Here is a 25,493-nt window from a genome sequence, read left to right on the forward strand (position 1 = left end):
CAAACTCCCCTAATAACCAAGGTGGAACATTAGATAATGGCACAGTTGGGCTTACCGTAATATCTCCTATCCCTATTCCATTGACTGCATTGCTTATTATCCAACCAAAGCTCTTAATCTGTCGTCTTTCCCTTTCTTGACAAGGTTGTAACACCCTCTGAGTCGGGTGACTTCCATTATGCCCTTTTAAATTTGCCCAATACGTTGACGATATCTGATTTCTTCTAATCTCCAATGGCATTTCATTCATTTCTACTTGTAATGCTGCTACTGGAGTTGTTTTAAAAGCACCACAACATAGTCTCAGCGCCTGACTTTGAATAACATCCAACTTTTTTAATAATGTTCTTGAAGCAGACTGGTAAACTGCACATCCATAATCAATAACTGCCCTAATTAAGCCAATATATACTGCTTTCAACGAGGTCCTACTTGCTCCCCACTCTCTACCTCTCAGACACCTTACCACATTCAATATTCTTTTACATTTTTCAACAACACTCTCAATATGTATTTTCCAGTTAAGTTTTTTGTCAAACCATATCCCTAGATATTTAAAACATTCCACTCTCTCTAGATTTTTGTCATAAAGTTTAAGTTGAATCGGTTCTTGATTTTTCCTTTGAGAAAAACAGACTACTTTGGTCTTTCCCACTGAAAACCTAAAACCCCATTCCATTCCCCATCTCTCTACTTCCCCAATTGCCTCTTGCATCTTCCTTACTAAATATTCTATATTTCTTCCCTTTTTCCACATAACACCGTCATCTGCAAATAAAGCAACAGTTATAGATCTATCAACTCTACTAAACACTTCATTTATCATAATTGAAAACAAAACTGGACTAACTATACTCCCTTGAGGAGTTCCATTTTCCACTAAATACTTTGTACCTACTTCTTTACCTACTCTTACTGCGATCCACCTATCAGTTAAAAAGTTCTTGATCCAACTATACATTCTCCCTCTTATTCCCATTTGATAAATCTTAATCATTAGTCCTTGTTTCCACAACATATCGTACGCCTTCTCAACATCAAAAAATACAGATACTATACTTTCTTTATTAATTTGAGCTTTCCTAATTTCATTCTCTAAACATATAGCCGGATCTATTGTGCTTCGTCCCTTTCTAAACCCGCTCTGGTAATCCTTTATCAATTTCTTTGTCTCCAAATAATACTTTAATCTTTCATTTATCATTTTTTCCATAATTTTCCCTACATGTGAAGTTAAAGCAATCGGTCTATAACTTTCTGCCAAAGTCGGATCCTTACCTGGCTTACATATGGGGACAATAATTGATTCTTTCCACTGTTTTGGCAAACATCCCACTTCCCATACCTTATTATATAACTTTAATAACGTTTCTTTACTCTCATCATTTAAATTTTTTATCATACAATAACTTATTTGATCATTCCCTGGCGTTGTTTTTCCTGACTTTCTTAATACATTATTCAACTCACCCATTGTAAACATCACATTTATAGTACTTTCATTTTCCCCATCAACTTGTATTACTTCGACACTATCTCTCACTGTTTTCTCCCTCTGTATCTTTTCCTCATTACTCAAATTACCATTACTATGTACTTTAACAAATGTCCTTGCCAGCAACTCTGCTTTACCTTTGTTCTCTACTATTACTTTCTCTCCTTCTTTCATTATAGGATATCCATACTCTCTTTTATTTCCTGACATTCTCTTTATCATACCCCATACTCTATCTAATGGTGTACTTCTTCCTAGAGATTCACAATACTTCCCCCAAAAGTTTTTCTTAACTCTCTTTATTGTCTTCCTTACCACAGCCTGCTTCCTTTTATATTCAATTAAATCCTGAAAGTTATGTGTTCTTTTCAAAACTTTAAATGCTTTATTTCTCTCTTTTATTACCTTTGTGCACTCCTGCGTCCACCATGGTACTATTTTCTTTCTACTACTGCCTCCTCTTCTTGGTATTGACTCTTTTGCTGCATCTAAAATAATACTACTTATTTCCTCATTCAGATCTTCAACTCCCTGATATAAACAAACCTCCTTTAATTTTCCTTTGGACAAAATTCTAAACTTGTTCCAATCTGCTTCCTCAAATTTCCACCTACTTACTCTCTCTTTCTTTTGCATATCCCTTTCTATTCCAATTTCTGTATATACAGGATAATGATCACTCCCTATAGTACTTTCCTTATTTACTTCCCAACTACTTATCCCTACCAAAGAATGGGACACCAACGTAAGATCTATTGCGGTTTCTGTACCCTTACTTAAATTTATCCTTGTACCAGACCCATCATTTAGACATACTAATTCCTTTTCATCCATTATTTCTTCTAAAATTTCTCCATTTAAATCTTCACTTTCACCCCACACCTTACTATGTGCATTAAAATCCCCGCACCAAATAATTTTCCCTCTCCACTCCTCCAGTATTGACTCTAGTTGTACTCTCTCTAGCTTTTTACATGGGTTATAGAAGTTAATCACTTTAATCTTTTCTTTCTTGTTCCATATTTCAATAACTATTACCTCTAATTCTTGTATTGTTTTTAACCTCCTATATACTATACCCTCTCTAATAAATATGGCACACCCCCCTCCAATTCCATTTCTTCTATCTTCACGTATGATATTATATCCTTTAATAATGAAATCCAGATTAGGTTTGAGCCATGTTTCCTGAATGCAAATGATATCTGGTTTCTTTCCTAGTTTATCAATAAATCCCTTAAACTCATATCCATTTGCTAACAAACTTCTAGCATTCCATTGAATTACCAACATTAAGTAATGTTTTGAGAAGCTGTATCTGCATTCCCTTCTCCATGGTTAAGGTCAGCATGTATCTTTTCCCATGACAAATCTTTCATGTTTAAGAACTTAGCTGCTGCCTTAACTATGATTTTAATCTTCTCTGTTTTTGTTTTTGCTTGTTCTGAACAATTTATGACATATGCTACAAAAAGCACTATCCTATCCATTGACATTCCTGTATTTTCCTGTTCTGACCCCATTTCTTCCTTATTCGTACCACTGTCTTCTTTTCCTCTTCCATTATTACATATTTTCACAGCCTCTGCATATGTTACTTTCTGATTTGATTTCACTTTTTGAACCTCTACTGCCTTTTTCCGGACTTCACAGCCCCCATATGCTGCTGTGTGGTTCCCTCCACAGTTACAACACTTTATTGTAACATTACTCCCACATTCTCCATATGCATGTTCTCCTCCACATCTACCACATCTCTGTTTCCCTTTACATACATTTGCAGTATGCCCATACCGCTGACATTTGTAACATCTTAACGGAGGAGGTACATATTCTCTGACGTTAAAGCTCATGTATCCTACCATCACTTTCATAGGAAGCACCTCATCTTTAAACTGTAGCAGTACGGACTCGCTATCAGTTTTTCCTCCATTCCTGAAAGCCTGCATTCGAGTGATTTCTGTGATCACTCCTCCTTTAATCACTTTCCTTAGTTCTTCCAAATTCTCTTCAATGGGAATTCCTGTTATCACTCCCTTAGTTCCTCTCTTCTCACCAATTATTTTTTTCTCCACTATTTCTTTTTTACATACTGATTGCAGTTTCATAGTTTTATTTTTCTGCTCAGCATTTTTGCATTTCACCAATAGACTTCCATCACGCAACACTTTCGCCATTTCTATTTCCCCAATCGCTTTTTTCAATCCATTTGTAAGAGTGATCAGGCCAACTGATGTAATTTCATTCCCCTCTTTAAATTTAATAATGATCTTAAACTCTTCCATCATTACCTTTTTCCTTACTTCTTGAATTTCTTCATCCTCTTCTAATGTTCTCTTACTTGTCATCTGACTATTTCTATACTCTTTTTTCCCTCCTCCTTTCCTACTCGTACTCTTTTCCCAACCCATCTGCATATCTTCATCCTCTGAAAATCCACTATAATTTGCCATTCTGATCCAGTCACAAATCAGATTATGCCATGAACCCGCACACAAACAACCAAAATAAACTTTGAAGCAACTAAGAGAAAACAAAACAAAAACTTTCCTCTTCAGCAATGTTTCTGCTCGTGTTCAAAATGCTCCCGAGGCCGCGTCTCCAGCCCTCTACCGGAAGTTCGCTCTACCACCAACAACCCGGAAACCGATCGAACACAGCCATCTTGAAGAACATCTCAATTCTCTAATTGCACCACGAGGATCGAGGAGGGAGGAGGCTTCATGAGGAGAGATGATCGAGGATACACAGGTGTATCCTATGCGGAAGTATTTTATCGACTTAACGTGACGCACGTATAAATTCTCCTCCCCCTTCACATCTGTTGTAACAATTTTTATTTATATTTTACCTTTTCACTTCAAATAAACCATGCATGTCATATATTTCAAACAGGGCATCGTGCTTTATTAATATTTATTATGAATGTCTTAATTAACAAACTTTAACAACATAAGGGCAGATCCCTTTAATTACAGCTGATGACACTTTGAAGTAACGCTGAAGGGAGCGAGGATAAATCATTTCACTTGATTCAAGTCCTCCATCCTCACGTCTTTTCCTTGCGTCCTTCCCTCGCATCCTGAAAGGGTGGAGCTAAGACACGAGGAAAGGAAACGAGGATGCACAAATATGAATTGAGAAGCACCCATGGTTTGTTCAACAAGACCTGTTTGGCCCAAATATCTCCTGAAGACGAAACCTACACAAAGTACAAATAAATCTGCAATCTTAACATGATGAAGATCTTCTTCTTCTTCTTGTATTTATAATGGCGGGTGGCAACTAACGTTTAAGATGCATATCCGCCCCCTACTGTGCTGGAGTGTGGACCAGAAATGTATACTTCTGGAGAAAAAAATAAATAAATAAATAAATAAATAAAAAAAATAAATTAATAACTCCCTTTATAACATTAGGGAATCAATGAATAAATTAATACAATAATCCCCAAGGACTTAAATTCTTTTCATGAAACCAGTTTCTTTAAAAAAAAACACACAAACCTTTATATATCTGATCTCCAACTTTAAATAGTTTTTTTAGATTTAATGTGTTCCCTCCATATTTCTTTAATTCATCTCTTAATTTTATCCTTTGATTTTCATATTTGACACATTGGCTAATCACATGTTCTGCTGTTTCTTCTTCCATTCCACACTCACACATACCTGATGGATGTTTTTTTCAATAAATGCATTGTTTTATTCAACCCAGTATGCCCCAATCGCAACCTCGAAATAATTATATGTTCTCTTGTATGTCTACCTATTGATTTGATTCTTCCTACCATTTGTTTAATATTGTATAAATGACGTCCCTTCTTCCCTTCATCCCATTGTTTCTGCCATTCCTTCATAATATTACTCCTTATTTTTGCTTTACTTTCAGCTTTACTAAATGCTACTTCCATAATTCTGTCATGTTTCAGAGCTTGCTTAGCCGACGCGTCTGCAGCTTCATTCCCCTCAATCCCCATATGAGCTGGAATCCACATAATTCTGATTTCTGTTTTTTATATGCTGAAGTCTGAACATAATTTCATACATTTCATATACAATATCAAGTCTGTTATAAGATGATAAAGACTGTAGAGACATCAATGAAGATAAGCTATCTGAACATATCACAACCTTGCCAATTTTATTTTGTTCTATCCACTGCAATGCCGTTAAAATAGCTAACAACTCAACCGTAAACACTGTTAGATGATCAGAAGTTCTTTCTTTAATACTTATCTTCAACTCTGGAATAGTGAATGCAAACCCAGTAAGAACACGCTTAGGATCCTTTGATCCATCTGTGAAAACTGCTATAAAAGATTTATATACAGACCTTAGTCTGTCATCCATTATCTCTGCCCAGTTGCCCTCCCCTTTATGTCTTTTTATTTCCTCTTGAAAATGTAGGTCAACAATTAATGGTGGAAACAGCCAAGGTGGTGTGATTGGATAAGGGACAGTAGGACTGAACTTTCTCTACTCTAACTCCATTTCAATTGCTATTTTTCCTGATGCCCAAGCAAAACAGTCTACCTTTCCCTTTGCACTTTCCCAACATGGGTTTAGACACTTTACTGTTGGGTGCCTTCTTTCATTATGCCCTTTTAGGTTTGCCCAATAATCCATCATCAACTGTTTGAATCGTAAATTTAGAGGTAACTCACCCACCTCCACTTGAACTGCACAAGCTGGAGAGGTCCTTATAGCCCCACAGCAGATTCTCCGTGCATGATTTTGAATAACTTCTAGTTTCTTTATTGATGTTTTGACGCTGATCTAAACACTTCACTTCCATATTCTATCACAGGTCTCATTAAAGCAACATATAAATCTCTCAATGCCCTTCGGCTAGCGCCCCACTCTGACCCAGTTAAGCACCTCATTATATTTAAAATCTTCTTGCATTTTTCCTCTACTTTTCTTACATGATCTGTCCAGTTTAATTTGGAGTCAAATATTACCCCTAAAAACCTAAATCTATTTACCTGCTCAATTAGTTTTCCATACATCAAAATCCTAGCGTCCTTAACCCTCTTCCGAGTAAAAACCATCATCTTTGTCTTCTCTACTGAAAATTTAAAACCCCATGAATAAGACCATTCTTCAATCACTCTTACAGATTCCTGCATTTTCTCTTGAATTAGTGTTAAACTCTTGCCATTCTTCCAAAGGGCCGCATCATCAGCAAACAGTGACTTCCCGATATCATACTTTATTTTACAAAACACATCATTTATCATGATAGAAAAAAGCAATGGGCTTATCACACTACCCTGCGGAGTCCCATTTTCCACTCTAAATTTATTGGACACTGAAGTACCAATTTTTACCTGAATATATCTTTCATATAAAAAGCTTTTAATCCAATTAAAAGTTCTTCCCTTAATACCAATTTTATATAATTTAATCAATAATCCCTCTTTCCATACCATATCATACGCTTTTTCTACATCTAAAAAAACTGCCATAACAGACTCCTTATTTATTTGAGCTTTTCTAATTTCAGTTTCCAAGCAAATCACAGGATCCATTGTTCCCCGTCCTTTCCGAAAACCACTCTGATAAAGAGATAAAAGTCCCTTATTTTCTACATAAAAAGTCATTCTTTCTACAATCATAACATGATGAAGATTATCTTAAAAATGCTTTAAAACATTGATTTTAATATGAAACACAGGGCAGACATCGTTAGATCAGGTTTTGGATTAAACCTCATTGTTTCCTGCTCTAACCAGCGAAGAGGGGAGCGTCATGGGACGCGCGCTGGTTTCAGTCAGGTCCTGTAAGCAGATGTAAAGAACCTCCCTGCAGCAGTCGTCTCTTATTCGTTTTCGTCGCTCGACTGAAACAAAATACTTCTTCATCATGTCTGGAAGAGGTAAAGGCGGTAAAGGACTCGGAAAAGGAGGCGCTAAGCGTCACCGTAAAGTGCTGCGCGATAACATCCAGGGAATCACCAAACCCGCCATTCGTCGTCTAGCTCGTCGCGGCGGAGTCAAGCGCATCTCCGGTCTGATCTACGAGGAGACCCGCGGTGTGCTGAAGGTGTTCCTGGAGAACGTGATCCGCGACGCCGTCACCTACACCGAGCACGCCAAGAGAAAGACCGTCACCGCCATGGACGTTGTGTACGCGCTCAAACGTCAGGGACGCACCTTGTACGGCTTCGGAGGATAAAAGACGACAACCACAAACCCAACGGCTCTTTTAAGAGCCACACACACTCTCACTTAAAGAGACGAAGTAGTGTTTGTGTTAACGGTTTAATGCCGAAACTATCAAGAAAAGCTATGAATATTTTTTTAGGCGGGGGTAAATTGTAAGTAGAACTAGAGAACAATGATATATAAGTGATATAAAAAGTTTGTTAGCTTAAAAACAATACACATAGCAAGGGTGTTGTGTGTTTATGCTGCTCTGAGGTGTGCATTTCTTTAATTCTGAGCCCGAAGTTTACTTTTAAACTTAGCTCACGTAATAATAAATGTGTTTTTAGAGGCGTATACATCTTTTTTTGTCACTTTAGATTTTTTTTTTCTCTCAACAGAATTGACTTCCAGAATCAAAAGAACGTTTAGATCCAAATGTAATTAAACCCGAAAGTGAGTTTGGCAGGACAACAGAGCAAAATAAATTGTCTAATTTATCCATTTACCTAAATTTGTTACTTCAGACTTATGTGCCCTCTAGAAGCTTGCGTTCTGCAAGTGAAAAGTCACTTTTAAATTTTAAAATGTTCCCTCCTGGTGGAATGACCTCCCCAACTCAATCCGGGCCGATCTTCAAGAATCGGCTTAAAACACATCTCTTCCATCTTTATTTGACCCTCTAACTTTAACACTCACTATTCTACACTATTCTATTCTCAAAAAAAAAATCTTAACTACTTTTCTAATCTTTTTGTATTCTATTTTCTTTTATTATACAATTATAAAAAACCTAACACCAGCTTTGCTCTATTTTTCTATTCTGTTTCTTTTTAAATTATTCAAAAGCCCTTGTTATCTGTACTGTGTTTAAGCTAACAGACTTGTTATAGCACTTATATATATCATTGCTCTTTTGTTGTTTGTAAGTCGCTTTGGATAAAAGCATTACTAAATGTAAATGTTTGATTTTTTTCCTAATTCTCTTTGGTTTATTAGAGGTTTTAATCATTATATCGTTTGATATTGAATCTGTGTAATGTTTTAGACTCAATTCATTGAATAGAATAAAACGATTTCATTGAATAGAATAAAACGAAGAAAAAGAGCGGGAATTGAAATAAAAGAAACTATGTCGGTTTCCTCTAGTCGGTCAAACTTGAGCTGTGGGCGGAGTTAAAATATAGCCGCATGTGATTGGCCCTCGTTCCAGCCGTTATTCTTCGAGTTGTCCAATTAAACACGACTTTACGGGTTTGTCCAACTAAAATACGCCATCAGAAGCTTCCCCCTCTCTCTGGTAATTAGCATAGGTCAGTCAATAAATGCCTCTGTCCCGCTCTTTCTCATCATTGTCTCGTGAGGTTTTGATCTCCAGCAGCATCATGCCTGAACCAGCAAAGTCCGCGCCGAAGAAAGGCTCCAAGAAGGCCGTCACTAAGAGCGTCGCGAAAGGAGGAAAGAAGCGCAGAAAGTCCAGGAAGGAGAGCTACGCCATCTACGTGTACAAAGTGCTGAAGCAGGTTCATCCTGACACCGGGATCTCTTCGAAGGCGATGGGCATCATGAACTCTTTCGTCAACGACATCTTCGAGCGCATCGCCGGTGAGTCGTCTCGTCTCGCTCACTACAACAAGCGCTCCACCATCACTTCCCGAGAGATCCAGACCGCCGTGCGTCTGCTGCTGCCCGGGGAGCTGGCCAAACACGCCGTGTCTGAGGGCACCAAGGCCGTCACCAAGTACACCAGCTCCAAGTAGAGCTCCGCTGCAGCTCAACACACAAAGGCTCTTTTAAGAGCCACCCATTTTATCTTCAAAAAGAGTGAGTGCTATTTTTCTGTGCAACACTTAGCTAACAAATTAAACTACGAGAATCAAAATGAAAATGTGAACGTCTAATGCAGTAGAAACCGCGGAATTTTATTTAGAAGAACTAACGATTTAACGTAAAATGAAACCCGTCGAAGTGAACAAACTTCCGGAGCAGTGAGCATCATTTATGTTCCTGAAACGTGTTTTATATGTCCACAAGAAGCCATGCAATAACGACAAATTCTGCCCGAGTTAAATGTCATGGTAAATCCACCATGTGAGCTGACAGGTTATCACAAGATTGTTGCAAGACCAGCATGAAATGTGTGTTCCGCTTCATCAACAGTTACTGTAAAACCATCAGTTGACAGGTTTTTTTTTTTTTTTTTTTTTTAATAATTTAGCAAAGGTTTTTTTTTTTTTTATAATTTAGCAAAGGTTTTAAGATGACCTCCAAACCACAGTGTTTAACATATGAATAACGCACCAACAACGCTAAACGAATACGTCTCTGCTGCGATATTTACTTGTCCAAATTGCCTACAGTCTAATAGAACGCGCATAGCTGGTTCTTGGTTCTTTTTGACCCCAATGGGTTAACTACTTTGAATTCATCTTCATGATAATGGAGCCGCAGTGCAGTTGGGTGAGCTTTAAAACACGTGTGTTTTAAGTTTCTCGATCACCGTAATCTGTTAAAAAAATCACTGTCTCTGGATTATTCTCAGTCAGAATTTGATCCCAAATATCCTCATGAGAACAGTACTTTTTTAGCACTTTATCAATGGGTGCATATGAATAGGAGCCCGCTGAGTGTCCTACAGAGTCCCTTAACTAAAAATGGACCGGTTCTGTCATGTTAAGCTTGGATTTACAATGGCCTTTTATCATGTATGGAGATCCAAGAGCTTTTGAGGCCTCATCAAAAAAATCATTAGACTGTATAACCCTTTTCAGTTCTGGTCTTTGTGACATGTCAAAACCACTTTTCTGCTGGTGGTAAGCTATAAAAGCATCATAGTTCTCCTTAAAAAAACACAGTAAGAAATGAACATCAATTTCTTTTTGAACTGACAATGGTAGGTGATTTTTCTCTCTACATTTCAGAACGAACTTGAAAAGATTTCCTTTGAAATTATTTAACAGCTCATCCATACATGGAGGATTTTCAGTGACCGTGTGTGTCCTAGGCTGATCAAAACCTTCATCGACTTCCTCAGTATTTCCATCATCATTGTCAGCACGTAAAACACGTTCTGTGTGTTTTCGATATACATGTCGCCTAAAAGACTCATATTTTGTAAATGTTGACTGCCAGTTGTTAAGTCCACATGTAATCGTGAAATTGGCTTCATGGGCATGAACGAGTCGTATGTGCTGAATTCGTTTCATCAAGGTGAATGTCCTCCTGGAGCATCTGGAGCACTGGTATGGACGAGGCATGGTGGAGTCAGTATAGGAGATTTATTTGCCTAGTGACAGTTATTGGCAGAGGCTGGTCACCATCCACAACTATTTTGGCAATGTACCTTTGGAGGAACATCAGAGTGTTCTTCAGATGTCTTGGATATGCAAGACTGAACATGAAGTATGTGCAGAAGGCTGAGAGGATTCCTCCGTCGATTTCTGAGTTGTGAAACACCTTTATGTGGTCCACTTCCAGAACGTTTGGAGCTCTTCTTGCAAAGGCCATTTTCCAGTCTCGGTCGGTCAACTGAATAGTTGGGTACGGGCTGTCAAGATCAGTCTATTCAAAGCCAAATGGAAAGAAAAGCTAATTCATCCTGACACTCTTACCATTTGGTGAAAATATTAAAACCTCACACATTCTGGTAACGAACGAAAAGTTAATCCATTTTGACATTGCACTTGTTCTTTAAGGAGGAATGTGAGGCTGTTGTGATGTTGTTCATTGATAGGGTTGTTAAAATAGCAATATTTAGCATTGTGTTATTGGGTAAAATACACTAGATTACTAAGCACATGCATCATCTACATTCTTTACACATTATATGCTCAAATATTTGTTTATAATTCGAATGCGACAATATTCTGATTTGGTGTGCGTAAATTATGTAATAAATATTAAATTAGATTTTGTTTTGGGTGTTGATGCTACACAGTTAAGAGTAAATTGGGGATAATGTACTCAGGCTATGCAACGCAAACTTATTTCTGATGAAATACACTCTAACAGTGAGAATCAGCCATTTGTGTGTTTATGTGTGTTGTTTTTCATTTACATAATAAAAATAATATCATAATTTCATCAGCTGGATAATTTTATTATAATTATTTAATATGAGCAAACTTACAAAACTTTTATTTCCTTTATTGCAAGGCTACTCAGATATAGTGGTAAGTTATTTATCTACCATAAGCGATTCGATTCACGATTCATAGGTTTTTGATTCATGAACAGTGTTTACAAATTTAGAACAATTCAATTTGATTCGATTCACAATTGAATCTGATTCGATTTGATTTATAACGATTAAATTATGAACTCTATAAGTGTATTCACAGGATTATTAAAATTATTCCCCTAAATCATTTAAATGCTTACTCAGGGGGCAAATTACACAGCAGCCTTTATGGTTAGAGAACCATAAAAACCTTTTTTCCATTGTTAGATGCTCGTTTAATGATGCTATGACATGACATGGCATACTAAAACTGTATGTAAGCCAAGATTTAAAAAAGAGCTTTATAAGTATTATGTATAAGCTAACATTTTGTCAAACCAGGGGCATAGCCATCATTTCAGTGACAGAAATGTCAAATACAATCATTTTATGTATATAGGTATTATCATAATTATTATTACTATTTTTATTTTTTTTACAAGGAATTCTCTTCTGTATTATTGTTTTTAATTTGCTGTAAGAAATCAAATACACTGCAGGACAATAATCAATCATTTGTAATCGATATTTTTTTCTCCTAATGGCAATTGTATGATTGTTTTATATATGCTAATTAGCAAATATTTAAATTTTCTGCACAGAATAAGGTAGAAAACATAATTTGTACTGTAATAAATTATATGTCAATTAGCACTGCATCATTCATAAACATGTTTTGTGTGTGTTTTTTTTTTGTTTTTTTTAGCGTTTCATCAGTTCATTCTGCTTTTATTCAGTTTAGCTGCAGATAAAGCCTTGCACGTCTATGAAAGCGAGATCACTTCTCTTTCAGTGTGAAAGCTTCTTTATCTCATTTTCACAAGATAAAATGCTATAGTAGCTATTTATCTTTTTATCTCCATCAGCGAATGATTCTGAGAGAAAAAGCGCCAGATCGCATCTGATTATCAGATAAACCACACGCTCTTATTTCAAGGTCGTTGTTAATGCTGTGGTTATTTTAACAGTTTCCTTCATTGTAGTATCTTCACAAAGAGTAGTCTACTACATAAATGAGTTGAAGTCAATCTTTACTTCTATCTTCAGAGACTGCACAGGCATCGGCATCGCAGGCCGTCTCTATCAAGGATTCCGTTACACAAACTTCATGGTAAGAACACAACACTTATAACACAACAACGACACCTTGTGGTTACTCCACGATACTACATCCTCACATTCGATTCATCCGCATTGTTTAAACACATTTATCATTCAATGAAACTGTGCATATGATTTAGACACTTACATTCCTGTAAGTGTAAGTACACACATTTAATTATTAGTATTATTAGTTGTTTATTTAATTATATTTTTATCTATAAAAGTGGAAGAAAATAAATCAAGCCGCGTTGTCTCGACTTCTCTGATTGGACAGGGTGTTGTTTGACGTCATTGAGGTGCGACGGCGCTGCTGCATTGGAATGATGCAGGAGGGAAAGAAAAGAGGTAAAGAAAAGAAACGAGGACACTGTGACCGAGAGCAGAGTGATGGAGAGATGAAGAGGAACAACACTGGATCCAGCACCGAGGTGAGAGACACGGAGAGACGCGTTTATGACTCCGTAGATTACAATAGTAACAAATCAAAACCCGCTGATGAACGAAGATGCAGCTGGAGTTTTCTTGACTTCTAATAATCACCACTCTCAGCGAAATCTCCCACAGCTATAAGTGTGTGTGTGTGTGTGTGTGTGTGTGTGTGTGTGTGTGTCTGTCTGTGTCTGAAAGGAGCCCAGTGATCTGGAGGAGGGAGGACTGGACCTGAACAAGATCTTCAGACCCATCAGCTCCTACATGCAGGACCGCGAGGAGATGCTGGAGCAGTGTTTTCATGTGCTGGGAGAGAAAAAACTCTTGAAGATGCTCCCGGATCAACTCAAGGTGCCTTTATTTTGATCCTAAGTCACCCACATTGTTCTTGGGAGATGATTTATGTGGTATGTAAGGAGGACTATCATTATCTGTCATAAGTATCCTGTTCATCTCAGTGTCAGCAGCAGAAGTGCAGATAGTGTCTGGAACTGAACACAAGCTTCTGAAAAACTACTTTCACTTGCTCCATGCATTCATTTGAATTAAAGAGGAGTCTAATTCTGTCTGCTGGTGTTGGAGTTAAACGCCTGCTCTGTGATGTTCAGAGTATCTCTGGTTCTCGGAAATATTTGAGGCTGTATGTTGATGTCTCTGGAACCAGACGCTTCTTCAAAAGCAGATCATTCAGACTTCTTTGTACTCTTCTTTTGACCGCTCACAATAACTGATTGTATGTTAGACTGGCCGTGAGATATTATATCTTCTATTCTGTATTATTTCTCATATTAATGTGGAAGTCCAACCAAAGAAACACTAATCATGGTATATGTTATCAGTTATACATCAGTTTATGGAGTCCGCTTGTGTCGTTCTCCTAAACATGAGTTTGTACTGATAATTAAAGATTCAAGTTTTCTTTGAAAAAGGGAAGGGAAATATTGATGATCTTTCCTTCACTTTCACTCATTTCCCAGTAACTAATGCACAGTACACACAAAGCAGCAGACAAGTAGAAGATTTACACAATTAAATTCACCAGATTGTTTCAACAGAAAGTGACAGTGGAGACGTTTGTTAGGTTTCAGAGTGAGAATGTGACTCTTGATGTCCAGCAGAGCTCATTATGTGAACACAGAGTCCCGAACCCTTCTGTGAGTGAAAGCTCATGAACGGCTGTTGTTTCCCGCAGGACTCTTCGTTCAGTGAGATCAAGAAACTGTGCTGGGATCAGCTGCAGCAGCTCTCTGACGTTCATCTGCTGGAGATTCTGGAGGGTAAACCTCTAATTCAGCTCCACTTTCATCTGAACACACAGATCCAAAGCTGCTCGTTCTTCTCGCTGCTGGCTCTGTGTTGTGTTTGATGAATACTTTATGGTTGTCTTTGTTCGTAAAGGTAAAGAGTTATCAGCTGCAGCTGAAGAGAAGAACTTCGCTGACAGCCAGTGAGTCAAAACTCTCATAAATATTAAATATTAAACATAATATTGAAGTTTTGATAACGTACTGATTGACATTCACAGGCAGGACAGTAACGTGGACTCCACTTCGTCTCTGAGAGAAGATCCTGAAACAGAAGAAAAGCAAGGTAAAGAACTCATTATAGATGTGGATTATTGTTTCTGAGTGTTAGATTGAGTGTGTCTCTCTCTCTCTCTCTGTGTGTGTGTGTGTGTTAGGGCTGTGCGATCAATCGAAATCGAAATAAAATTGCGATTTGAGTGTGCGCGATTTCTCAATCGCTCTATAGCACGATTTTCCTTGGCCCGACCTCCTGCAGTATGTTATCTGAAACAATCAGGATGCAGCGTGCCTAAGTGGAGCACGAGAACAGAGCAGACTGGGCATGTGCCTGACTCCAGGCTCACACACTCTGTCTGTGATGCTAGCCTTTTTTTTCTGAGCCCATGTTAACGGAACAGAAGGTTCACACTGCACGCAGTAAAAGAAGAGAACAGAAAAGGTTATAAATAGAAAGGTGCGAAAAGATTTAATATGATCTGAGCACGCGCATCTGGTTTTGTTAACAGAGCAAAGAAAATCTGCGTGCGAGCGGATAGATTCAAGATTTTAATGTGCTTTTCGCCTTACAATAATGCGCTTCTGAACCGCGTACACATAACTTGCTGGATACGCACTGCAGACACTGTGTGAACCTTGGGCAAAACATAAAACACCTGAGGCACCGCTACAGTAAATAAATAAATCCCTGAACAGGTTTTCTTTAATTTTTTTATTATTTTTTGCCATATGTCTAGATATTTTGTTTGACATCTTTACTTAGTGATTATATTGACTTATGTCTGTTCTAGAGACATGTTACAACTTTTTGATAAAGCTCTCATTTGTTTACTTTTAGAAATATGTTTCAAATTTATACTGAATGCATTTATGACTTTAAAGCATGTCTGTGTGTGTCAAAATCGTGATTAAAATCGAAATCGCAAAATTGATAAAAAAAAAATTGTGATAGGTTTTTTTTGTCCATATTGCACAGCCCTAGTGTGTGTCTCTGTCTGTCTGTGTGCTCTTGTTTTTGTGTCATATCAGGACACAACTCTGTATAATGACATGGGTATGACACAGGTATTACAAGGAGAGGGTGACTTATGAGGACATAACCCATGTCCCCATTTTTCAAAACGCTTATAAATCATACAGAATGAGTTTTTTTGAGAAAGTAAAAATGCACAAAGTTTCCTGTGAGGGTTAGGGTTAGGTGTAGGGTTGTGTGTCTCTGTCTCGGTGTGTGCGTGTGTGTCTCTGTCTCTCTGTGTGTGCGTGTGTTCGGTTCTTTAAGAATATCCCCACCGAACGGGGCGTCAGGAGAGGACACGTTGTTACAACTCGTTGTGGGGTTTTATTTACCCTGATTTATTTTTCATAAACAATTGATTAGTCCACACACATCAGCAGGTTATAAACCTGGAGAAATGGAGAGGTTACAATGTAAACAACAATATTGATAGCCACATACATAATATACCATAAAATCTGAATATAAATATATATTACATATTATAACATATACAAATATAAGTAAAATATAAATTTCAATATAGTCAGTATTTAATCTTATAAATATCATAATATACTTAGTATTTAAACTAAATGACTACACAAAGCACATGCATATTAACACAGAAATGCAACAACTTCACAAACACCAAATATACAATGTCAATGTTACACATTAAACCAATAGCGTTCTCAGTCTGTTGACTCAAAGTGAAAACAGTGAGTGTAGTTCTAAGTGGCATCGCTGAGCATAGTAATCCATTACAAAATGTAAAGTGATCAACTACATTACCCATCCAGCACTGCAAACAGGAAGTAACTCGTGTGACAGTGAAACGCTCCAATTTCAAACATTTGCCTTTTATATAGCCACGGATACTATCGAGCCGACAATATTAAACATCAGACCGCACTCAAGGTTTTATCAGCGTGACCAAAGTAACAGTTTTCAATCATACAAACCGCGCACATGTAACGGCAGCACAGCAGTAACGCAACAGACAACAAACTCAATGGATAAAAACAGCAGCTTACCGGTGGCGCATCTCTCCTGACGAGACAACATGCCAAAATGAATACTCGCTCCCGCTTATAGCCCGCGCTCATTCATTACTGGATTTAACACACCTGTTTGGGATTTGACTGGTCTGTGCTTCAATCAGGTAAGTGAAACCTCCCACCTATTATCCTGCGTTACATTACGAACACCCGTGACATAGTGAACGCGACACCTCCCACTTGACTGACTGATCATGTGATTTAAGGCGGTCACAGGCAAAGCATTACACCACATAATACACACAATTTTTTTTTTTTTTTTTTTTTTTTTTTTTGTGAAGAATAGGACACCATTGTCATTGTTCAAGCACCTCCCCTGACAGATGTGTGGTGTTCTGCCAGGTTTGGTCATATGGGGTATGTACTCTTCATTCTTCGTGAATGGTGGTGCAAGTGGTGGTGAAGGCAGCATAGAAGCATACCAACCAGTGAGAGAGAAAGAGAGAAAGAGAGAGAGAGAGAGAGAGAGAGAGAGAGAGAGAGAGAGAGGTATCCTGAGGTAATGCCTTCAGAATTGGGGGTTTGGGTGTTTAGGCAGCGCCTGGAGAATTGGTGGCCGAAGAGACGAGGTCTAGGAGTCACTGGTCTTCCACAGGGATGAGGACTACCAGTCTCCTCACGTCTCGCCGTAGGATGACTGACGTCAGCTGCTGAGTATTCCTCTTCAGTTGCCCAACTATTAGGGAGGCAGGGGGGCCTGCACACGTCTTAACGTCCGCGTCTCTCACAAGTCCTTTTTTGTCAGGGTACACGGCCTGGATCCGTCCGAGCCGGAATTGCCCTCGCAGTGCGTTCTGATCAGCAATCCAAACAATGTCACCTATCGCTACATTTCTTTGGGTCTGGTGCCACTTTGGCCGAATGAATAAGTTAGGTCCGGCCAGTTCACTCCACTTTTTCCAGAACATATCCACACCAATCTGGATGGATCTGAGACGGCGCCAGGGATGGGTGCACAAGTCAATTCCTCCTGTATCTCCCCCTTGCCTGGTCCTCCCGAGAAGCAGAGTATTGGGGGTCAAATACTCTATAGAGTCTTCTTGTTCTTGTGCCCTGGCGTCAATCGGCCTTTCATTGGTGAGGTTGGCTGCCTGGTAGAAGAGGGTTTGGAGCTCACCCCAGGTGAGTGAGCTTGTTGTCCCTCCGAGGCTAGTGAGAGCCCTTTTTATGAGCTTAACTGCAGCTTCCGCAGACCCGTTGCGATGAGGTGCGTCAGCCGGATGAAAGTTCCATGCCCACACTGTCCCATTCTTGGCGGCTTTGTCTTCTATGGATGCTTCCCGTAAGGTAGCTAAGTACCTATGCAAGTCTTGTAGGGCAGGTTTAGCTCCAATGAAATTGGTTCCCCTATCTGACCACAATTTTCTGGGATTGCCTCTCAATGCTACAAAGCGAGAGTAAGTTTGGAGAAAGCTTTCCGATGATTGGTCGTCAACGAGGTCCACATGGACTGCCCTTGATGCCATGCAACAGAATACTATGCCCCAAACTTTTTTTCCTGTTCTTTTCTTGACAGCATCCTTGATTTCAAAGGGGCCAAAGAGGTCTAGTGTGGTATACTCAAATGGGTTAGCACGCTGTGAGCGTTCTGGCGGCAGATCACTCATCATCTGCTGGCACATCTTCCCTTTCAGTTTGCGACATGTAATACAGTTGTTTGCAACTTTCTTTACTATCCTCCGACCTTGCACAATCCATGCCTTCCTCCTGGTGCGCAGAAGCGTGGCAGCAACACCTTCATGGTTCTCGTCATGAGCTTCTCTTGACAGTAGTGTTGCGAGCCATGAACGAAATGGAATTAAAGAAACAGCTGTTCCATCTTCTTTCCAGGACTGGATTCGTCCTCCACAGAGAAGGATTCCTGTGCTCTCGTCTCTGTGGACCACCAAGCGGTTCAGTGTTGAGTCCAGGAACTGACTGCCATCTTGGGCTGCGAGGACCAGGTCTTGGAAAGCTTGCGCTCTCTCCTCAGTTGACAGGATAGAACAGTTTGCCTCCCACTTTGATGAGTCAGGTGCCTGGCATTTTCTCAGCCAGGTTTCCGCAGCCCTTCGAGTCCAGGCTATGGAACCACACAGCTTAGACAGAGAACTGAAGCGTTGAGGTTCCACAAGACGTACCAAACCAATCGCCCAGGGCCTTCTCTGTCTGCCTGCCACTGATGTTGCACCCGGGACAGCTGGTGATGTTGATCTACCGTTGACCCCATGTCTGAGGTCCGCCTTGATGTCAGGCCCGTTAAGGTCAGTTCTTTCTTTTGACTGGGCCCTGGTAATCACAGCTGAGAAGGCTTTCCGCTGAAGTTTTCCCACATCTTCAGCAGCAGAGGGTGTAATCTCACTGGCCATCTTCATAGGCCAGTCGGTCTTAGGCCATTTCAGAAACTCAGGGGCTTGCTGCCATTCTGACCCTTCATTAAGTTCCTCCGGAGTTGCACCTCTGGTAAGAATGTCAGCAATGTTTTGTCTGCCTTCAATCCACCTCCAATCTTCCACATGTCCGGCTTTCTGAATCTCACCGATTCGATTTGCGAAAAAGGTCTGGAAGCCGTAGCTGTCCTTTTGGATGGCTGCCAGGATTGTTTGGCTGTCCACAAAGTGGATCCATTGCTTGACTTTAATGTGGCAGTGCTTCTCAAAATACTTTTTTAGGCGGGTAGCGAAGACCGCGCCACAGAGTTCTGCTTTGATCACATCTCCCTTTTGGTCGAGAGGGGTGAGTTTAGCCTTGGATTCCACCAACTTCATTACCACCTTGTCTCGGATTTCCCACCGCAGGTAGAGTACGGCTCCATAGGAGGATTCGCTTCCATCTGAGAACGTGATCCCTGTCGGTGGGCCTATGGCTCCAGGAGGCGTGAGGCTTCTCTCAAACCTTACCTGGCCAAGCCTCACAAATTCTTCAAAGAGCGTTATTGCGGCTTCTCTAAGTTTTAGTGAGAGAGGGGCATCCCATGTGTCTTTAGATGGGTTGTCCTTGCCAGCTTCCTGGAATGATTTTCGTACCAACATCACTCCCTTCTGTTTGGCTGGTGAGGCAAGACCAACCGGGTCGTATAATGCGGCAATCTGGCTAAGAAGTATGCGTCGGGTAAGGGGATTTGGTGTTCCTTCCCTGACATCCTCCATACTCAGATTAAATCCTGTCCTCATTTTCCCTCTTTTCTTAGAGAAGTTGATAGAAGTCAGCAAACGGAGCTTGTCTGTCTCAGGTTCGTAACCGACCCCAAGCGCTTTGTTCTCCCCATCATGCATTTGGTTGGGCAGTACCAGGGTCGTGGGTACAGTTGTTTCAGAAGGGACTCCACTCCTCCCACTTTGGCATGACAGAACCCATGGTTTCAGGAAGAAGCCTCCCGCTCTCAAAATCTCCTCCACCCCTTTGGTGATCCTCTCCAGTGTCTTGAGGTCATCGTGTGAGGTCAGGATGTCATCCACATAGCTGTCCTCAGTCAGAGCTCGCCGTTCTTCAATCATATCAGCAAACTGAGGAAGGTTGGCTGTCTCTTTCATTGCAACTTGGGCAATACATCCTGCGGGTTTATCGCCGATATTTACTCTGACGACTGCAAACTCCTCAATGTTGTCCTCAGGGTTGTCTCTCCAGAGAAAGCGGTGGAGGTGAACTTCATCATCTTTCAGCCACACTGAGTTATACATCTTTTTTACATCACCCAGTGCTGCATGGAGTCCACTCCTGAACCTCAGAAGGACACCTCTGATGGGATTGAGTACATCAGGACCCTTGTGAAGGAGATCATTTAGACTTATGCCTCGGAACTCTTGGCTACTATTCCACACAATTCTCACAGGGGTTGAGGAGGAATGAGGGTTCGGTGCAACCAGATGGCTGATGTACCATTTAGGTCCTTCCCAGTTGTTAATTTCCTCCCTTGTGAGTTTTGCAGCAGCCCCTCTTGAAACCATTTCATGTATTTGTTCTTTGTATGCAGCCTTCCACACAGGTTCTTTCTCCAGACGTTTCTCAGTATTTCTGAAGGTCGCCTCCACTGCCTGCCGATTGTTTGGCAGTGCTGTGAGGTCTGTCTTCCAGGGATAAGCTGTGTCCCAGTGGGGAGAGTTGCTGTGTTTGTCCGCCAGCACGTATGTTAGGCATTCTTTTATCTTTTCCAGGTCCCGCTCTTCCTTAAGGGTCATTTCTTTTCCTCCAGGGGGGCACCTACCACACTTGCAGCCGCCACATTGAGGACTGCACGCAGCTCCGATACTGTCCCACCTGAACCACTCGAAGACCTCTTTGTTGGCGGTTGCTGTGCTCCGGATAAGCGCGTTTCCTTCCTCTTCCCGAGGTATGATGGTCTCTTTATACGCCATCGAGGCTGATCTCATGGTTCTTGCAAGGTGAGTTTCGGAGCAGTACACGGCCATGTCAACTGTCTCAATGAGATCGGGATGGGTTCCCCCAACGGTCTTTCCTAGCGGACCATCCCAGAGAACGAGGTCTTCCACAATCCTGATTGGCTGGGGAACAAGACGACCTTCCCGATGACTGATAAGAAGGTCAATCTTTGTGGGACGGACCAGTTCGTCTCTGGGTACATTTGGGAAAAACTTCTGCAGTTGCTCGGCAGTGACTAATTGAGTCACCTCGGCGATGTTTTCCAGGCCATAGCAGAGAATCCTATGCTCTGCCACTTTTCCCTTGGATGTCTTCACCTTCAGCCGCAGAGAATATCGTTTGGTCAGGACAGTCTTCTTCATCCCCCCAACTCCATGGACTATAAGCCTGATGTTCTCACCGCACAGTCCAAGGCGATCAGCAGTTTCATTGGTGATGTAATTGGTATCAGATGCGAGGTCGATTAGGGAGCCAATAAGGCATCCCGAGTTTGTCGTCACTTCCATCAGCATCATCACCACTGGATGTTCTTGCAGTCCATCTCCAGCCTTGGCACATACAGTTGATGATATTTTGTTTGAGAATGCATTCTTGTATTTCTCTCTTTGTTCTGGAGTAAGTTCTGCCAGAAACTCTTCTTGTTTGTTGGTTAGGCCAAGTTTCTTTCCTCCAATTTTTATGGTACTCTGCTCCTCACTGCTGTTGTTCTTCCTTGGAGTCGGTGGCTTAGGACACAAAAGGTAATTGTGGTCCGACACCCCTCCTTTCCGACAGTCTACTTTTGGGCAGAGGTATCTGGGTGTGCATCCTTTACCATCCTTGGGGTGGGGCCTCAAACACTTGGAGCACAACCCTAGCTTCTTCACATGGGCCCTTTTTCTTAAAAGATCTTGCTCCCTGAAGATCTTGCACGCAAATAGCTTGCCAGCATGAGAGTCATCTTCACAGACAGTACAGCAGGGATAGTCGTCCTTCTGACCTGCTGTGGATTTAGTGAAAGCCTTCCTCCCTCTCTTATCTGGGTAGTCTGCAGCACCCTTTTCCACAGGGCCTTTGTCCACAGGGCTTGGCTCCAACTGATCCAATTCCTCAAGAATCTCCTCTTGCCTTTTCAAGAATCCTAGGAGGCAATCAAAATGATACTTTGGAGAGAACCTGTTTGCTGGGTCAGTTTTGTGCATAATCCACTCCTTCTTGAGTGAACTGGGAAGCTTGCTTTCAAGAGATTGAGCAACAACACGGTTCTTCACGGCATCCTCTTCACCAAGAATCTGGAGGTTGTACAGTGCTCTTTCAACAGCCTGGATCAATTCAATGGTTCTTCTTGGATTGTTTCCTTTGACAGGGGGAAGAGACTGGACTTCGTTGGTGATCATTAGGACTATTTTTGCTTTGTTCCCGTATTTGCTGTCCAGCAGCCTGAACATATCGTCGGCGGATCCACAGCCAGATAGGACGAGATCCTTCTTGACCTTTTCGTGGAGACTATTTAATAAGTGGAACTTTTTTATACATTCCACACCTTGTGGGTTACCCAATTCTTGTAGGTCCTCCCACTCAGTCTTCCAGCGGTAATAGTCCCTCATGTCACCAGAGAAAGTCGGTAGCCGTGCTCTTTCAAGGCTGATTTGAGGCTTGAGATTAAAGTTTCCTTTGGTCCTTTCCGGGCTGCTCTGCTGTGAGAGGGGCCGTGTGTTCATGTTCAATGCCCCCGCATACGTTTTGGGCTTCAGCTGGAGATCGGCAGACATGTCAGGGAGAGAGATGAAAGGAGCAGCTCGTATCGGATCACCAACCGCGCTGCTTTCATCTTCCAGGTTTCTTTCTCTACCCTTCACTTGGTCTGCTTCGTCCTCCTCCAGTTTGTCAGACAACGCCAGGACCCTCTTCTTTAGTGTCTTGTGGCGTGTCCTGAGATCTAATGCCCTCGAACCAGGAACCAACTCCTTCCACTCTACTAGCATTTCTCTGAGTTCAATGACCTCTCTCTCAAGACCTCTATTTCTTAGCCTACGGTCCTTGACTGACTTCCGAGGGTTAACTTCCTCTTCCTCTGCCTGAGTGATGGCCGACTCAGCTGTTTTGACCTGCTTAAAAAACACCTCCTCTGCATAGCTGGCCCAAAAGGTTTCCTGGGTGGCATTCTTTACCTCGAGGAACCTGTTCTCACACTCCGCTGTCTTCTCCTCAATTTGGTTTGCAGATTCTATGACCTCCTCATCCGTTGACTCTCTCAGGGCTTCAGCATACTCATGTCCCGCATCTATGACTTTAGAAAAGTCTGTCCTGAAAATCTTCCATTCACTGAGGACTTCAGTCGGTTCCAAGAGTCCCGGTTTGGTGAGAGTATGAGCCCTTTTGGTGAATGAAGCCTGTGCTCTTGATCGCACACTTTTAAGCTTTTCCAAGTCTGCCATTGTTACTCCCTTTGTGTTGACTGGAGAGACGTCAATGCCAATGTGCACACGAGCTCCTTTATCCTTGATCAACGGGCAGTTTGATTAATGATAAACTTGGGGTCAGTCAAAGAAGTGAGAGGCCAGCTGATCCTGGGTTGATTGAGCTTCCTTAATGAAGCAGTCCGTGGCTGTTTTAGCTGCATTCAATCCAGTGCAGTAGGCCGCGGTTTATAACTGTTCGGTTCTTTAAGAATATCCCCACCGAACGGGGCGTCAGGAGAGGACACGTTGTTACAACTCGTTGTGGGGTTTTATTTACCCTGATTTATTTTTCATAAACAATTGATTAGTCCACACACATCAGCAGGTTATAAACCTGGAGAAATGGAGAGGTTACAATGTAAACAACAATATTGATAGCCACATACATAATATACCATAAAATCTGAATATAAATATATATTACATATTATAACATATACAAATATAAGTAAAATATAAATTTCAATATAGTCAGTATTTAATCTTATAAATATCATAATATATTTAGTATTTAAACTAAATGACTACACAAAGCACATGCATATTAACACAGAAATGCAACAACTTCACACACACCAAATATACAATGTCAATGTTACACATTAAACCAATAGCGTTCTCAGTCTGTTGACTCAAAGTGAAAACAGTGAGTGTAGTTCTAAGTGGCATCGCTGAGCATAGTAATCCATTACAAAATGTAAAGTGATCAACTACATTACCCATCCAGCACTGCAAACAGGAAGTAACTCGTGTGACAGTGAAACGCTCCAATTTCAAACATTTGCCTTTTATATAGCCACGGATACTATCGAGCCGACAATATTAAACATCAGACCGCACTCAAGGTTTTATCAGCGTGACCAAAGTAACAGTTTTCAATCATACAAACCGCGCACATGTAACGGCAGCACAGCAGTAACGCAACAGACAACAAACTCAATGGATAAAAACAGCAGCTTACCGGTGGCGCATCTCTCCTGACGAGACAACATGCCAAAATGAATACTCGCTCCCGCTTATAGCCCGCGCTCATTCATTACTGGATTTAACACACCTGTTTGGGATTTGACTGGTCTGTGCTTCAATCAGGTAAGTGAAACCTCCCACCTATTATCCTGCGTTACATTACGAACACCCGTGACATAGTGAACGCGACAGCGTGTGTGTCTCTGTCTCTCTGTGTGTGTGCGTGTGTGTCTCTGTGTGTGTGTGTCTCTGTCTCTCTGTGTGTGCGTGTGTGTCTCTGTCTCTCTGTGTGTGCGTGTGTGTCTCTGTCTCTCTGTGTGTGTGTGTGTCTCTGTCTCTGTGTGTGTGTGTGTGTGTGTGTGTGTGTGTGTGTGTGTCTCTGTCTCTGTGTGTGTGTGTCTCTGAGTGTGTGTGTCTCTGTGTGTGTGTGTGTCTCTGTGTGTGTCTCTGTCTCTCTCTGTGTGTGCTTGTGTCTGTCTCTGTGTGTGTGTATTTATGTGTGTGTGCGTGTGTGTATTTCTGTGTGTGTGTGTCTTTCTTTGTGTGTGTGTGTGTCTTTCTCTGTGCGTGTGTGTGTGTGTCTTTCTCTGTGTGTGTGTGTACGTCTTTCTCTGTGTGGGTGTCTTTCTCTGTCTCTCTGTGTCTCTGTCTGTCTGTGTTTGCGTGTGTGTCTCTGGCTCCGTGTGTGTGTGTGTGTCTCTGTCTGTCTGTGTTTGCGTGTGTGTCTCTGGCTCCGTATGTGCCTGTGTGTCCC

At 41.0% G+C, this 25,493-nt stretch overlaps 3 protein-coding genes across 3 annotated transcripts in view; all 3 read left to right on the forward strand.

Annotated features, from left to right (window-relative positions):
• The first annotated feature begins 7,150 nt into the window (after nucleotides 1–7,150).
• Nucleotides 7,151–7,716, forward strand: LOC132112152 (histone H4). Its single transcript, XM_059519736.1, has one exon. The coding sequence runs from the start codon at nucleotides 7,363–7,365 to the stop codon at nucleotides 7,672–7,674; it is 312 nt and encodes a 103-aa protein (XP_059375719.1). The 5' UTR covers nucleotides 7,151–7,362; the 3' UTR covers nucleotides 7,675–7,716.
• A 1,280-nt stretch (nucleotides 7,717–8,996) lies between these two features.
• On the forward strand, nucleotides 8,997–9,465 carry LOC132112044 (histone H2B-like). Its single transcript, XM_059519639.1, has one exon. The coding sequence runs from the start codon at nucleotides 9,029–9,031 to the stop codon at nucleotides 9,401–9,403; it is 375 nt and encodes a 124-aa protein (XP_059375622.1). The 5' UTR covers nucleotides 8,997–9,028; the 3' UTR covers nucleotides 9,404–9,465.
• A 3,771-nt stretch (nucleotides 9,466–13,236) lies between these two features.
• The window catches only part of LOC132111691 (caspase activity and apoptosis inhibitor 1-like), a 22,152-nt gene continuing 9,895 nt past the window's right edge, over nucleotides 13,237–25,493 (forward strand). The window contains exons 1-5 of the mRNA XM_059519241.1: nucleotides 13,237–13,394; nucleotides 13,594–13,746; nucleotides 14,588–14,672; nucleotides 14,794–14,842; nucleotides 14,921–14,985. Coding sequence (XP_059375224.1) covers nucleotides 13,287–13,394; nucleotides 13,594–13,746; nucleotides 14,588–14,672; nucleotides 14,794–14,842; nucleotides 14,921–14,985 — 460 coding nt within the window. The 5' untranslated portion in view covers nucleotides 13,237–13,286. The remainder of the gene's footprint in view (nucleotides 13,395–13,593; nucleotides 13,747–14,587; nucleotides 14,673–14,793; nucleotides 14,843–14,920; nucleotides 14,986–25,493) is intronic.

This window comes from Carassius carassius, chromosome 2, assembly GCF_963082965.1.
Source record: "Carassius carassius chromosome 2, fCarCar2.1, whole genome shotgun sequence".
Lineage (NCBI taxonomy): Eukaryota > Metazoa > Chordata > Actinopteri > Cypriniformes > Cyprinidae > Carassius > Carassius carassius.

Excerpts from the sequence above, each read along its gene's own strand:
- LOC132112152 (XM_059519736.1), top strand. The coding sequence starts at position 7,363 with ATGTCTGGAAGAGGTAAAGGCGGTAAAGGACTCGGAAAAGGAGGCGCT.
- LOC132112044 (XM_059519639.1), top strand. The coding sequence starts at position 9,029 with ATGCCTGAACCAGCAAAGTCCGCGCCGAAGAAAGGCTCCAAGAAGGCC.